The sequence below is a fragment of the Zonotrichia leucophrys genome, chromosome 4 (genome assembly GCF_028769735.1).
Source record: "Zonotrichia leucophrys gambelii isolate GWCS_2022_RI chromosome 4, RI_Zleu_2.0, whole genome shotgun sequence".
Classification (NCBI taxonomy): Eukaryota; Metazoa; Chordata; class Aves; order Passeriformes; family Passerellidae; genus Zonotrichia; species Zonotrichia leucophrys.
Genome location: NC_088173.1, coordinates 65,497,679 through 65,514,025, shown reverse-complemented (window position 1 = coordinate 65,514,025; position 16,347 = coordinate 65,497,679). Strand labels below are relative to the sequence as shown.

Below are 16,347 nucleotides of genomic sequence, written 5' to 3'. Positions count from 1 at the left end.
TCTTAAACAAACCTAGAAAGAAAAAGCTTTAGCTTACCCTTACCTTCTACGGTTGTTACAAAAAACCTTTCAGCAAGTAAAACAACCAAATCAGTGCTGCTCAGCTGAGCTAAATATTAAAAGATATTTCCTTGTACTTGACTGTTGTTGTGAACAACATCTTTTACAATAAAATTAGCACCACAGGTGACAACAGATGATGGAGCAGGTGCAGCTGAACACTCAACCAATGCTTGAAGGTAACTGGTTCAAGGACCTGGTATTTTAGGTGTCATAAAAGAGAAAATATTGGCAACAGTGTCAGCACATCTTCATCTACTGATGACCATTTCTTAAATGCTCATCAGTAGATGAATATCGGAGTGGGGTTTTTTTGAAATCAACTCCTTTTTTCCAGTTTATACTTTCTTATTAAATTAGGTTTTATTTTCTCAACCCATAATCCTTTCATGCTACTGAAAGGACATAATTTAATTGAAATGTAATTGATTAAAAAGGAAATATATCATTAATAGAAACCACAGAAAGCATTATGCATATATCAATGGGGAGAACAAGGTCATCTGGTTTTGGATGCACAATCATTAGGCATTACTAGATTGTACTTCTAATGTCAAGGATATGATGATATTTCAATGTGCTTCTATGTATAATTTTAGCTTTCCCTCCCTCCCCCTGCTCTGTCCTTCACAACCAAGAAACGCTGCATAGAATAACTTCTCTAGAACTTTACAGCTTTCAGTACAATTACTTAAAATATGAGGTCCCAGCAGTTTGGCCAAAAAAATTTTGTCTGTATCAATTTGTAAACTCCTTTACATCAATTCAGATTTGTAAACCCCTTTACATCAATAGCAAAGTAGCCCAGTTACATTAAAAATAAATTTATGGACTTTCTACAAATCATGAAAACTCTGCTTCTACTGTTTTATGAAGTCTTTATTTAAAAGGCAGTTTAAGGTTTATAAAAGCACTGGCATCTGTAAACCTGGCAGCCTAAGTCAGGGCCTGTCCCATGCCTCAGCTACACTTGAAAACTTTAAAAAATTAAAAAAGCCACCAATACTGCAGAAGGAAGGGAGGAGTATTCAGGAGCCTTTTAAATTAACTGCAACTAATAAATCAACCTCATTTTATGCTGGATGTAGTGTAGTTCAATTGTAACACCAAATTAAAGAAAGATTTTCAACAGAAAATATAGCTCTGTGCTCATGGAGAAATGCTGATAAGCCTTTAATTTCTGTACCTTGTGGCAGTTCTGGGCTGTGGAATTGCTGCAAAGAGGCAAAGAATTCAGAGCCCAGCTCTGATAACACAACAAGCTCTGCCACACTCTGGCATCAAGAAGAAAAAGAGAGAACAGATATTACCTGCATCCAGAGCAAGGAGCTGCACAAGGGACACAAAAAGAACGGACACACCATGAGGCAAATCAGGTCACAGCTACCCCAGACTGAGGAGTCAGGGGCAGGAATAACTAACTGCCTGTTTGAACACGCTTTTTAAATTAAATAGCTCATTTTTGGATACAAAATATTGGATTACATTTTTCAGTAATCTGTGTTGTGTATGTGAAGTCACATATACTCAAAATGAGTTTTAAGAGATGCATGAAGTTATTAAAAATAAGTACTCCAAAATGTAATAGTGGTCTCTTGTATGTGCCAGCTGGGCTCAATTAGAACAATTCTTAGTTCAAATCTTTCCTGTTAAATTGAACATTCATAATTGACTTCTATAGAGTGAGGCTAAGCTACTTTCTTTAACCTTGAACTCTATCTTCCTATCAGAAAAAATATGTCAAATGTTATCAATGCAAAAGGATTAACCTGCCTGTAAGATAAAGCAAGTTTAAGCTAAATTACCAGTCTGCCTTGTAAATCATTTTAAAAGTGAGCTTTTAAAACTGCATCAAATGCAAAGTTTGTATCTAGAACAATCCAACAAACTTTATTCAGCAAATACGTTTTCCAATCAGATGGAAATTTCCAGGAGCTCCAAGTCAATCATGGCTCAGGAAAGGCCACAGCTTGTATCCAACAAGCCTTTGGCACCACCAGGGGAGCTGCCATGAAAACCCCACTGGTATTTGTTTTCAAAAGGAAGAATCCTCAATTTCAAGGCAGGGCAGGAGTGTTTTTCATGAGAGACCCCTTAGTAAACTGGTAAATAATTTTGAACTATGATTTTTAGGAACATATTTGCAGGTGCTTCCATTCATAAACGACTAATGCAAATAAAATCAAAGTGAATGGAGCAGAGTTGAACATTAAATTTAAAAATTAACATTTAATGCTAATGAATTTCAGTGGAAATCCACTTGTGTATAACCAAGCAAAAAAAAAAAAAAAGTATCACAAAGCATAATTTAGGAAACATCAGAAAACCAGGAATGAAACAAAAATTATTTTATTCCCTCATTAGAAAAGAGAAGCAGAAAAACAAAGAAAATGAGACTCAGAATTGCAGGGGAAAAGGCAGCTAAAACCACATTTGACTGCAAGACCACACACATCAGATGCACCAGTGCCTTTCTGGAGCTGCTGGAAATTTCTTTCACCAACTATTTCAGGATACAGTCATGTTATTGATTACTGTAATCACAAGGAACCTATAAAATAACCACTGATTTATGGTTAACACAGATAAAAGGAAGCACTAAAAAACTAAAACGAAAAAATTCTTCACTGGATGTTTGCAGCTCTGGAATGAACTTCCTTTCACTTCCCTCCATTGACATCTTGGATAGGGGCAAAACTCACCCAATCACCTGACATTTTGAGAAGTTTCAAAGACTGACACACACAAATTAAACAGGAAAGGATTTTGTAAACTTTAAGATTACATTAACAAACATTTCAGAATTCTAGTGAAGGATTAGGTACCAAGGAAAGTTCAAACCAAGTTAGCGTCCCTTTCAAAAACATCACAATTTGATTTTATTCAGATACAGCTAAGAGATAAGGGAAGAAGGAAGAAAACAAGGTCTGGAGGTATGATACACTGCTCTTAGAAATATTTATTTTAGGGCAAGTTTCTTATGAGACCAGAGGGGAAGTGTCCAGGACGTGAACAGCCCAGTGATGGGGCACTCCCCTCAAAGAGAAGAACAGTCCATAGTTTTAAATCTCCTTCCAAAACTTACACACACAGAAGCACTGGCAACAGAGAAGCTTGAATTTCCCTTTCTGAGTCACTACTGAGCTTAGCTGTGTCTTTTTTTCCCCTGACACAATGAGTTGAGCTTGCATTACACAGACAGCAGCAAACAGCACAGAACGGGTTACAAACCTCTTCAAAAAAGCAATCAGCTTTGGATTGGTGATAACCTGGAACAGAAAGTTTCCCTGATCCTGGGAAGACACCTTCAGCTATTGAGGAGCCACTGTTGGGAGCAGTGCTTGGAGAATTGAAGTAAAATTGGGGAGGGAACATGATTTGGGTCTGGTGATGGACATCCCTCCCTTGGCCAAGGAGCAGTGAGGTGGCATTTCTTATTTCTGTCTGCAATAGCTAAGCACCTTCCAGACAGATTTTCAAAGGAAGCCAGGCTCACCTAATTGTGCCTGTCCATCTACCCACTGGGCCCTCCATAATTAAATCTTTAACTCACCAGCAAATTTCAGCCAAAAGCTGCCAGTAGTCAAGGAGAATTATAAAAAGGGCAGCAGATGAGCAGGCAGACACAAATGAGAGGCTGTGCCCTGTGAAAGGCTCCGGCAGGACACCAGCAGTAATCCCTTCTGCCATGGCACCTGCCAGTCTCCAGACACGGCCTCTCAGCACACAGGTGCTGGGACCTGCTCTGCACCCCAATTTCTGCAGCAGAGCAGCTCCTGCTGTGCCTCCCTCCTGCTGCACAGCCCGCTCCAGGTGCCCGTGCTGCCTGTGAGGCTTCTGCTGGCTCCACGTCTGCCTCCAAAAGGCTCCTTCAGTCTGGGGATCCTGCCTTGTCTTTGCTTGAGGACCCTGCATTTGTCACTAAATGCACACCAAACTGCTCAAATCTGCAAGAGGAAAGAAAATTCACAAGGTCAGGACTTGGAGCAACCTGGTCTCATGGAAGGGGGCCCTGCCCACGGCAGAGGGTTGGGGTGACAGGATCATTGGGGTCCCTCCCAAGCCATCCTGGGATTCTGTGATCTTGAAAGTGTGCAGTGTGCTTGCATTTCATCCACGAAGCACAAAGGGATTTCGAGGTGCTGATGATTCTGGATGGGTTTTGAACAGTGAGAAACCTGCCTTTGCTGTAACTCCTAACTTTGGGTGCCTACATCCCTTTGCAGATCTGGACTGAGCACGTTGCTAGGCTGCCAACAACTGCCAGGCAACAAATCACAGCACACACATGGAGCCACGCTTACAGTGCAATATATTGAGCATGTTTTATTGTTAAGAAATCAATAATCTGCATTGCCATAATAAAATGTAAAATGTGATTATGTTTTTCCCAGGGGGTAGAAAAAATAAGAATAAAAAAATCTGTACATCATTTTTATTGCCTTTCCAAAGTAAAACTTATACATTCATTCTTCAATCTGTTATAAAATCAAATTAATTTCCACTATTAATGAACAAAACCTCTCTCATTGCACATGTAATCAAGAGTGATACTACTTCTTTCTGAGCTCCTTTTATTCATTGCCCCACCAAATTATTAAAACAAAGCAGTTACTATGGCAACTAATTCATTCTCTGCATTATTATATTGTTTCTAAACATCACTGTCGACTCACTCTGACTTACATGCCCTAAATTCCAGTTTGAAATTCTAAACTTCTGTCTTGTTTGTCAGAAAAGCCCTTCACAATCTATGCATTGATGCAGATAAGGCCAGCTAGAGCGCAGCTGCTTTTGTTTATTGCAAGAAGCAGAAACTGCTCCTGAATGATGTGAGTTTGATAAATTGCTGATGCCTGCGTGGAGGGGAAGGGCAGCACTCGGGGAACAAGCGAGGGAGTCTGTGGGGCACTGCACACACGGGCAAACACGACCATCTGCAGGCTGGCTGAACTCACAACAGCAACCAGAAAGGACTGGCAGATGTTGTGGAAATTGGGCAACACCTGCCTGAGTGGTATTTGATACCCAGGAAAAAACCACAGGCGTGTGACTGATGCAATCTTCAAGACAGAAAGGAACAGCAGGGAACAAGAGATGGTGATAAAATTGCCTGGGAAAAAGTTTTCTTAGCACTTAATAAAACTATTTCTTCTAATGTGCACTCCTTGACAAAAAGAGGCATTTATCGTGTATTTAATTAAAACTTATAATTATTCTTGATTACCTATTAGCAGGAGTCATAGTCTAATTGTATTTGAGTGTCATTATCTAGCACACAAGGAAACTTTCTGACAAATACAGGTAGGATCAAAAGAATAAAGAGCCTTTACTCTTCATCATTTGCTCTCCTACTGCCATTGCCTGTAATTTTTGTGTCTTTTTTTGCTGTGTCTCCAGTTAATTGGCAGAATGAAAGGTTTGAAAATTCAGTGCATGGGAGGATACTTTGAAAAATAAGCATCAGGGGAAAGAGAAACATGAATAATTTTTAACAGCTAATTTCTGGCATTAAAAAAATCCTAAATACATCTGCTCAAAGTCACAAGCAATTTAAATTTAGTTCTCATAGGAAAGGGTGGAAGAAGGAACCTTTTTATTTAGGTATCTGAGCAGGGCCACAAACCACTGCAGAGTTCTGCATCTCCAGTGGCACCAAAGGCTGTGCTCTCACCTGCAGCAAGTGCCAGGCATTTTCACAACCAGCAAAGCCTCATGTTTGAAAGGGATTCCAAGAGTATTACAACAGCCTGCTGCTATTTATATCCAGAACATCTCTGACTGTTTTCTGTCACAGAAAGAGAGGAGGCAGAGGCAGATGTTTTTCCCTAAGCTGGTACCTGAGTTCACAAGAGCTACAAGGTAAAACACAGATTTCCTAATGCACATGACCTGTCCATCAGACCCCAGGGACTCCTCTAATGCCTGCTGGGCACTCCCTCCGTGCAATCCCTCCAGTTCAGCACTGACCTCCTGCAATGAGGACACAGGGATGTGTGCCTTGTGCAGGAGCCTCCAGCACTAAAAGACTGTCTCCACTTTTATTTTCCTGTTTCCACTTGCATAATAGCGCTCCCATCCTGACTGCACTGAGGGAGGAAACAAAATAAAATCCTTTTTTGCATCTCAGACTGCGCTTCCCTGAGGATGGGAACTGCCTCTGTGAAAGCTGAACATGACTGCTTTAATTAGATGAATATGTAAATTTTTCAGGATGTTTACCTAGACACTTAATCTTTGTACAGTTCAGTTTTCCAGAGCACAGTGCAAAGCAGCATCAGAGCATCTGCCCTGGCCCCAGGCAGAAATAAGAACATACCACCATCAAGTACTTAAGACTTCTAAAGCTTCTAAAATTTTTACCAGCCACGCATCTGCACCGTATAAAAGCTAAATATCTAGCCTGAAAATATTTTTATTAATAGAAGAAAAGGAGGAATAAATTCTCAGGAGATTATTCAGGAATTAGAAGATGAGGTGTGGTTATGTACTGGATTCTGACTCAAGTATCTGACACTACAAATACAATTAATACAACCCTGTAAAACCAGTGTCGTGCTGTATTATTTTCTGTATTTAACACTGTGTTTGACACTAACATTAAGGGAAACTATTTTGACTTTACTGCAGTGTCAAGATGCAACTTTCTGGATGGATCACAGCTGAACACAGCTGCTGTCGTAACCAAGTGTATTTTATTTTAAGTGTATTTTATTTCAATATACCAGTCAAAATGTGACAACACAGATAAAATGCATGATGCTGGACACCACAAAATGGCAGTTTTTCTTTACAGCACTCATAACTTAAATCAGTGACATGAACATTTCAGCAAAACTTTAAAATCTCAGATTCTTTTCTCCATAGATTTTCCTGCCACAAATTTTCTTACTGAAGCAATGATTTCCATTAGCAGCTACTGCTTGGTATCACTTAGAGCAAAAGGGGCTTCTAAGGCAATTCCCTTTTCATACAACTTGCAATACCTCTGCAATACTGTAATGCTTAAGTGGATGCAAATCCAAAGCCTGTGCAGGTGAAGACTGAGATGCAGGTTACTGCAGGAAGCCAAAGGAAAGCTAAAACCCACTTTGCACTGTAAATACTGATATAAAGGACAAAGCCAAAAACCAAACACAAGCCTGTGCATGAGCATTTCAACTCTAATTCTACTGAGATAAAGGATGCTTTTGCAGTAGGGTAAACATAACCCAAATATACAGATCGTTTTCCTTTGGAAAGAGGCAAAAAATCTTGTTGTGTTGAGATTCCTGGCAGCACCATTTGTTATTTTATTATTTTAAAGTCAACTTATCTTAGTCCTTAGAATCTGCTCCCTGTTCTTTGAAGGCAACTTTTATCTAATTCTCTGTATTACCACATGTTCAAAAATGCTTTCAAAGTTCTTACAAGCAATACACAGAAAAACAGTATTGTATGGTTAAAACATGCTTGTATGTAATGCACCAAAGAATGCATTTTTATGTTAAAACACTTGTAGCTGAATGTAAATTGGTTTACTTATAGAATATTCTTCTATAGGTTTTCCACAGACAACTCTGCTTGCTTAAACACTTTCATTTGCTACACTTGAAAGGTTTGATGGCTGTTCCTGCAGAAAGATTTTGTAGCTTTAACCATCTAATTCCTAATTTAATTTATCCTGGATTGCTACAGAGAAAAGGAATTTACTCCAGTTCAAATGCTTATGTATTTGCTGAAGGCACTTAAGGTTAGAAAATCACATTTTTGCAAAGGTTAATTGGTACTTTATAAAGGAGCTACTTTGACTTAGGAAACAAATGATAAAATATTAGGAATCTTTTAGCTCCCTCTGCTGCCCTAATCCTTCACTAGGCCACCTTCTGAGGGGACACCAAGGAATGAGGCAGCCCATTCATCCCTTTTTAGGAAACATTGGGCGTATTAAGTGTGCCCAGTACAAATATCAGCACACAGGAACTCTATAAAGTACTGTTTGATTTACCATTGCCTGTGCATTTTGTGATTTCCTTTCTTTCTCCAGTATCTCCACAAGTGAAACAATGAAGAACACGTTCAAATCTGCATGTTAAGAGAACTGCAGCTCTTGTTCTCCAAAGAATTTGACATCTGCAATTCCCACTTACACAAAGAGCAAAGGGCACCCACTGCCTGGAAACATTTATTCCTCCTTCCTCCTATTTACAGATCAACTCACATGGTACAGACCAAGTTCAGTAAAAGTGCTTTTTGAAATTCAGGGAAAGCCCTGACCAAGCCATCTTCTTATGAATAGAAGAAAACTCAACTGCCCCTGCAAGGGCTCAAATCCCAGTTTACACAAACCAGATAAGATCCATCAATGGTCACGAAGAAACACTTGGCATTTCTCAACCTGGTACTTCCCACTAGTGAAAAAGCCAAGCTATTACACACACAAGCAAAAGAAATCAAGAAAGTGAATGCATTTTTCTTTTAATTAAGTCACTCTTAATTACAAGATTTCTCTATCAATTTGGAAAGACAACCAAATTGAATTCCTATCTGATTTTTTTCCCTTTGCATTCCTCCTGGAACCATCAACATATTCCACATCAACTACAAACTGAAGATTGATCTTATTACATCTCAAGCAGCAAAAAGAAGCTCTAAAAACACAGATGTTTCCTTGTAAAGAAAGAAAGCCCAGGCCATATCCTTGAAAAGAAACTATTCATTTATCATGCACTTTTACTGTCCTTCAAAGCGCATCACACTTGGGTATTTGCCACTAATCAAACCTTCCCAAAGAAAGGCTGCCCTTCATAAAAGCGAAGACGAGAGATTTTATCTGAAATTTCAGAAATTCATCCCATTAATATGCACTTTCTTTTCCAATTTATGATCCTGGCCAACTCTTCATTTCTTAGGTAATAAAGCATCACTGCTAAAATAGCTAAAACTCATTGCAACTTTTCTTCTGGGCACTTTTAAAAAGATGAAGCAACATGCACATATAAAGAATAACATTACACTAGTGCTGCACAAAAAAGAAAAAAAATTAGGAAATGATTGAGCATTCTGAGTGCTAAGATGCTTTTTGCTTTATCAACACCAGAAGAAAAAAAACAAAACAAAAAGCCAAAAAAAAATCCCCACCTGTCTGGGGACAGACAGGGTCTTCCCAGACTTGTACCTGGCACATGTTGAGTCTTTGCTGTGCAAATATCACACGAGGTGCTCTGGGAAGAAATTACCTAATTGGGAAAGTCCTCTGAATTTTCCAGTAACATTTCCAGCATTGTGCTGTACTTTCATCCCTAATACCTGTGCAAAAATGAGAGAGCCCCTTTCCTCCTGCACCAGTGTTCCCTAAAGCTTGGAAAGCCACCAAAAGCAGTGTATAATAAATATATAGCGCTGAGGCACCAAAATAATGTGCTTAAAAATAATGCACAGTGTTCAGCAAGCCCCTGGACAGACAATTCAGCCATTCCCCCTGCCTGCACCTCCTTCTGTTCCTTCATCCATCAGCACCCAGCAAATGCAGGAGGGGTCAGGCAGCCCAAGGGAACTGCCAAGCAATGGTCAGTAAAACATACACCAATTTAATTAAGGATTTCTAGAATATAAGCAAATAAACAGCATTGTTTACAGTTTGTTACAATATAAAGCACAATAATACCTTAATTAGAGATAACAACTTTTCAAAATGCCAAAAACATTTTGAATTTTTCAAATTACCCACAAAATGAACACATTTTATTTTTGCACTGTGACACTTCCAACTGTTCTGCCAAATGTATACTTCTGTAATTATGCTCTGCAATCACCAGCATCACCGGAGAGGGGGACAAAGAACAATATAATCAGTAACTAATTAATCTTTCACATGTCGTGGTACCATTCATCTCCAAGGGAAGAATCCTGAATGTTATTTTACAAATTGCGAAGTGAGTTTAATATTAGCATCTCAGAGTGCCTTGAATCATGTCCTGATGCCACAGCATAATTCACAGTTAGTGCTGGAAGTTAGAAACCAGAATTTAATACCTGGCTTTTTAAGGGACAGCCTTCAATGGCAGAACATTGAAATGTGCACAAAAAATATAATTACAAACAGCTTTGGGAATAAAAGCAAATATTCAATTTTATATTTAAGAAATCATCAAAGGGAATCATGGGTACCTCAGAGACAAAATCATTTACTGAGCTCCATTAAGCTTCATTATATTCAAGAATTCATGAAAAAATACATAGTTAGCAGTAGTTAGCAAGTTATTGCAGCCTATTTTTAAGTGAACTTGCAATAGAAATAAAGTGCATATTTAAAATATTCTCTTCTAAGAGAAAGTTCCAGAGAAGAAAGCAATGCACAAACTGATGGACAGAAAAGCTGACCAAGAAGATAAACCACCTTTAATAGTTCTACAGCTCACTACATTCCCTAAGCTTTGTAAAACATCACACAAATTTCTAAAATATAAAATACTTAGGTTGTGTTATGAAAGGCACATATATCAGAGAACAATTCTGCATAATTAATTTTTAAACCAGAACAAGACCATATGTAGAAAAAAGGCCATTAAAAAACAAACCAACCCCCTAGTTTTTATCCCTTTTTACACTCTGAAATCATCATCAGGGAAATGTGTTACAAGCCTCAAAATACATTTGAGCACACAGACACACAGGAGCAGAACACAGTTCCAACACTTGGGAGCCAGACTGGGTTCCCAGAGCTGTAAAATGTCAGGCATGTTGCCACACCTGCTGTTTTACCCCATGTTTCCTTACCTGTTGTTTTACCCCATGATTCCACACCTGCTGTTTTACCCCATGTTTCCATACCTGTTGTTTTACCCCATGTTTCCATACCTGCTGTTTTACCCCATGTTTCCATACCTGTTGTTTTACCCCATGATTCCATACCTGCTGTTTTACCCCATGTTTCCTTACCTGTTGTTTTACCCCATGTTTCCACACCTTTTATTTTACCCCATGTTTCCATACCTGCTGTTTTACCCCATGTTTCCACACCTTTTATTTTACCCCATGTTTCCATACCTGCTGTTTTACCCCATTTCCCTGTTATTTTACCCCATGATTCCATACCTGTTGTTTTACCCCATGTTTCCACACCTGCTGTTTTACCCCATGTTTCCACACCTTTTATTTTACCCCATGTTTCCATACCTGTTGTTTTACCCCATGTTTCCACACCTGTTGTTTTACCCCATGTTTCCATACCTGTTGCTTTACCCCCTCTCCTCCTGATCATTTTCTGCCTGGCCTTCCCACTCTATTTTCGCAACCTGGCTGTTTGGTGAATGGGATTAAGGAAGCAGAGAGGTGGCTAAAACCCCCTTTTTTTCCTACACCACTTTGCAAGTGGATCAGTTCCCTCCATGGCATGGCCAAGCAGATTTGACCATAGGATGGATGCAGTGAATTGTGCAGGGCAGGGAGAACAAGCCAGACAAAGGAGCATCACTGGATGTGGGCACACAGCCTGGGGGAAGCCACTGCTGTTTCAGTGCCAGTGGCTGCTGCTCTGTACCTCTGTCCCTGGCAATGTTCCTTCCCACACCATCACAGACTTTTGGCCTCTCAGGCTGTTCTGTTGCTCAGAATCAGCCCATTAGGAGGCTGAGATTGCAGTGATGGGCTGAGCTGCTCTGACTGCTGGCTGCCATCAAAAGGGACAGCTTTGTCATTCTTCTTCACACCTTGCTGATTCTGCTGACTAACACAGGCCAAAAGAAATAAAAATTAATATTCTCCATTTTTTATTGAAGAGTTGGATACAGAAACTCCGGGATGGGGAACTGAGACTGGGAGCAGAGAAGAAGAGCATGCACACTCCTAGGTCAGTCCTAGCTGGTCTAACAGCAGAGATGCACAGAAAGCGGGGCAGCCTTCCCAATTTCATCATCCTCTGCAGTCAGCTCCCATTTCTCTGAGCAGGGATCAGTCTCCAGGGAGCAGTTCTGCCCACCTGGCCAAGCAGTCTAGGTGGGACACAGTTACAGCCTGGACCTGGCAACCATGGCTGGGCTTGGCCACTTTTGGAAGACTGACAAGGAGATTCATCACCCAAACCAAATGTGGAGCTGCACCCTTTGATATCTGGATGAAATGTCCCTTTCTCTGGCTGTGTTAGGATAAACAGTCCCAGCAACCCCACTGAGCTTTTCCAGCTGCCCCTTCCAGGCAACTGCTCTGTCAGCTGAGCAGCGACCGGGACTGAGGAATTTACCAATGGAAAATATGCCAAGAAAAGGTTTTAGTACAAATCAACTTCTCACTGTAGCTCTTGGTAGAGTCACACTCACACTGGCACAAAGGGTAAAAATCCATTGCCAGGGACTCCTCACACAACACAGCTGCTGGGAAAGGGTCTCAAGACCAACATGTGGAGGAGGCAAAGGCTTCACCCCCAGTTCACATCCTTAGCCATGACGCAGAGACCCTGTGCCCACCAGTCTGTACTCTGGCTCCCATTGTGTCAAAAAGAAATTAACTATTCCCTTGCCTTTTAGTGAGAAACTAACACTTTAATATAAAAATTCATTTAGTCCAGACCATTCATTAAAAACAGTACAACTTATTCCACAACCTGCTTTCATACCAGCTCTAAAAACCTTTTGGAGAAAAGAGCAAGAATATGCAATTTGTCATTTGTGACCTGAGGTAAAATGAGAGATCCAAATGATTACAAGTCCTTCCACTAGAATTCACACTATTTTTATTAATACTCATTTAGCATTTGGGAGTCTCCTGCAATTTTTGTTTTATTTTCATCTGACTTTTTACTTCCTTTCAAGGATCAGATACAAGCTGTTAAATCACTCTACATGAGGCAAGCCTGTAGAGAAAGACTCCTGAGAGCACTATGTGGTCATCCTGCCCTTTTGAAATTGTTGTTTTATATAAGCTCACAGAATGTTGTAAAATGCTAAGATGAAAGCCAACTCAACTCCAGAACAGGTCACAGACTAGTTTCTCTTCTTTGTCTGGATCAGTTTCCACCCAAAAACCAGTATTTGTGCACATTCAATATTACCTCAACAGCAACTACAACTCAATTACAAATACACAGAATGACCCAGAGCAAATATCAGTATTCCACAAAACTAACACAATTAACATTAGAAATTGAAATGTCCAACCTTCAAATATGCGATCCAGACGTTGCCGCTTCACTTTGTGTTTGTCCATGAGAGACACAAAAGTGGAAGCTCAAAGAACGTCCCCACACAGCTTGGAGATGCTCTTCTCACACCAGGCAGAAATGCTCAGTCTTTTATAAGCTGTGAACAGAAAGATAAACTTTAAAATACCCCATTTCTGGCACCTTTGTCCACGTGATCTGGAGATGATCTGCATGTAATTCAAAGAATTAAAAATCTTCACAAAGTTCTTAAACCATATTAGGTAAACTGGTGTTTATTTCACAGCAAACTGTCCTCTGAGCACAGAGATACAAAGCACAGGGCACAGCTCGGACCAAGCCGTGTGGGAATGTTCCAGCACAGCTGCTGCTCTCTGCCTTTGCACTTCAAATACTGTTCTGCTCTTCCACTTTGATTCACCTTTCAATATCTGAGTGGACTTTGAGAAACAAACACAGAGCACACTGCAGTACAAGCACTGTGCACACTAAAATGAGCCAAACACTCCTCCTCCCTGATTCTTTTTATTCCTGCCCAGCAGCTTCCAACATCAGTGGGCAGGATTAGATGGCCTTACAAGTGACTGAACCTGGAAACCTGCTTGTTGCTTTCTAGAGGCTGAACTGCACTAAAACCAAACATAGACACATTTCATTAACATATCATCAAGATTCATGAATTGCAAGTGAAATTATAAAGAAAAATATTTTGAGTATCAAGAACTGCACATTTGTATTTGTACTATCTTTACCAGTACTGCCATGCTCGGTGCATTTGTACTTTTCATAAAGTTCCTTCTTTGTGTTTGGGGTTTTTATTAAATTTAAAATGGAGTTAGTGTACAACATTCATCATGCTTTTAACTCTTTATTCGCCTCATTGTCCTCTTCACTTTCCCCCCACACCTGTTTATCCTCAAATTCAAGATTCATCTGCTGTTTTGCACAGATTCCAGTTGAATATAACATCCCATCATATAAGGGAGAAGAAAAATTGATGAGGAATGCAGAATGCCACTTTTTCACTTTTTAAAAAACAGACTGTTGCCATTTTAGAAATTCACTTTTACATTTCTCAACATTGGCATTCTTCCAAAATACAATGTTCTTTAATATTGAATGTGGTTGTGTTATAAGACTGCACAAGCATTACATCAAATCTAACATGGATTTTATAATCTTATAAGCCAACTATGTAAGTATAGAACTATAGAACCAGCCTTGGCTTAAGCCAACACCCCAAACCTGTGCACAGGATCAGCCTTCAACTAGTCTTTAATTTATTTGCTTATCATTTCTGTTTTATAATCTACTTCCTTCAATTAGAAAGATCATGGCATAAAAAGATCATAACATAGAAAGGCATAGAAACATAGAAAGATCTAAAGCATAAAACCAAAACCAGAATATAATGAACATTTTAAACACTAATCTTACTTTAAATTTGTATAGCTTATTTAATTTCCCATCTTGTAGAAACATCCAGGCCTGCTGGCCTCCTTGTGCTGTGTTGTTTATTCATTCAGCAAAAGATTTTCCCGCTGCAGTCACTCTGCACCCAGAGCTGGGTGACAGCTGTGGAGAACAGACCATCTGTAACTACTGACCCACCACTGAAAGTGTCACCAGATGTTTTCTATCCGTCTACAGCAGCTTCAAAGGCTGCCATATAAATCAAAGGGGTTTTTTTTTTGCTTTCAAGCATTGTTTTAACATTATTTTATTGATAGTAAGTTGTCATAAGTCTAAAAAATATTTGAGCAAAAAATAAATTAACATGTTAACACCATTCTAAGTTGAACCCTCACACAGTTTTATTACACATCATGCTCCAGCAGAAAGAGCAGATGATGATATGGGAAGTGCTTCCCAGCAAAACAAAAGCCTTGGAATTGTGGAAGTGTTAGTTACTGCAATTGCTAAACCACAACATGAATAATTGTATTTGAGAAATTCACTAAAAATACACACACAGTGCCGGATGATCTAAAAACCTGAACACTAAATAGTATTTAAGACCAAACTTCTGTAGTTCAATATTTTAAGTGAGAATCCAAGAGATTTAAGAGCATATTGTGCTTATCATATATGTCAAGTAGTATCTACAAAGCCATCTGAGATACCATCAATGCACAGAGCCCTTTTGAGCAGTACACATTTTAGATCAAAACACACACTGTTGCAAACAATATTAGAGTTTTTCCTTCAGTTAATCAGATTCTTTCAGTGTATTTTTAAAGAGAATAAGTCATGGGGTATTGCTGGAGCATTTAGCTCTTTCTTAAGAAAGGAAGAGCTTTACTTTGAGACTTCAAGATAAAAGGAAAAGTGATTCTCCACCATATTTCCAGCAGAGAGGGCAAATCCTACAGGCTAAAACAGAAAGCTAAACAAGTAAGTCAACTTTGAATTCACTTTTCAAAACAGATAATACTGGTAATGAACGAGGGATAAACATTAGCTGTGAATGAGATTTGAAGGAAGGCCCATTCCAAAACCATTATTTCTCCACAGTAAAAGGATAAAAAGGAAGCAAACTCAGAAATTATTTTTTTAAGAGGGCAAAACAGTAGGCTAATTATACACACCCTGTGTACGTGTGGGTTGTGACAAATTCCACTCCCCTCAAACCCAAAATGCTGCAGCATGCAGTGTTGGACCATTCCCTTTGCATCAGTCTAATGGGGGAGGTTGGCATGGACCAGTTTCATCTAGAACTGAACAGAAAAAGTTCATCACCTGTGATGAGTTACCTCACTCCGAGAGGGATCCAGTGTCACTGTCACATTTTCTGAAAAATCCCTTTGCCCAGGATCCCTCTCCTGGGAAGCTGGGAAGCCTCAGAGGAAAAGGAAAACAACGTTATCTCATTTGCTTCTCCTGTGATTTGCTGCTTTGGAATGTGGTTGGAGATTGTCTATCCAACATGTGAATTGTTTGATTGGTTTCATGTGAACTGTTTTTAATTAATGACCAATCACAGTTCAGCTGTGTCAGGACAATGGAGAGGGTCACGAGCTTTCATTCTCATTCTTTGTAACCTTCTGTCTGTAACCTTTCTCTGTTCTTTAGTATAGTTTTAGTATAGAGTTCTTTATTATAACATAAGTACATCAAATAATAAATTAGCCTTCGAAGAACATGGAGTCAGA

At 39.4% G+C, this 16,347-nt stretch overlaps 1 protein-coding gene across 4 annotated transcripts in view; it reads right to left on the bottom strand.

Moving 5' to 3' along the window:
- CTBP1 (C-terminal binding protein 1) overlaps nt 1-16,347 on the bottom strand; it is a 237,030-nt gene that overhangs the window by 170,076 nt on the left and 50,607 nt on the right. For 3 of the 4 annotated variants that reach the window (XM_064711958.1, XM_064711960.1, XM_064711959.1), the window contains exon 2: nt 13,194-13,334. In XM_064711958.1, the coding sequence (XP_064568028.1) occupies nt 13,194-13,242 (49 nt within the window). In that variant the 5' untranslated portion in view covers nt 13,243-13,334. Of the gene's footprint in view, nt 1-13,193; nt 13,335-16,347 lie in introns of those variants that run through there. The other variant, XM_064711963.1, reaches the window with a different exon arrangement.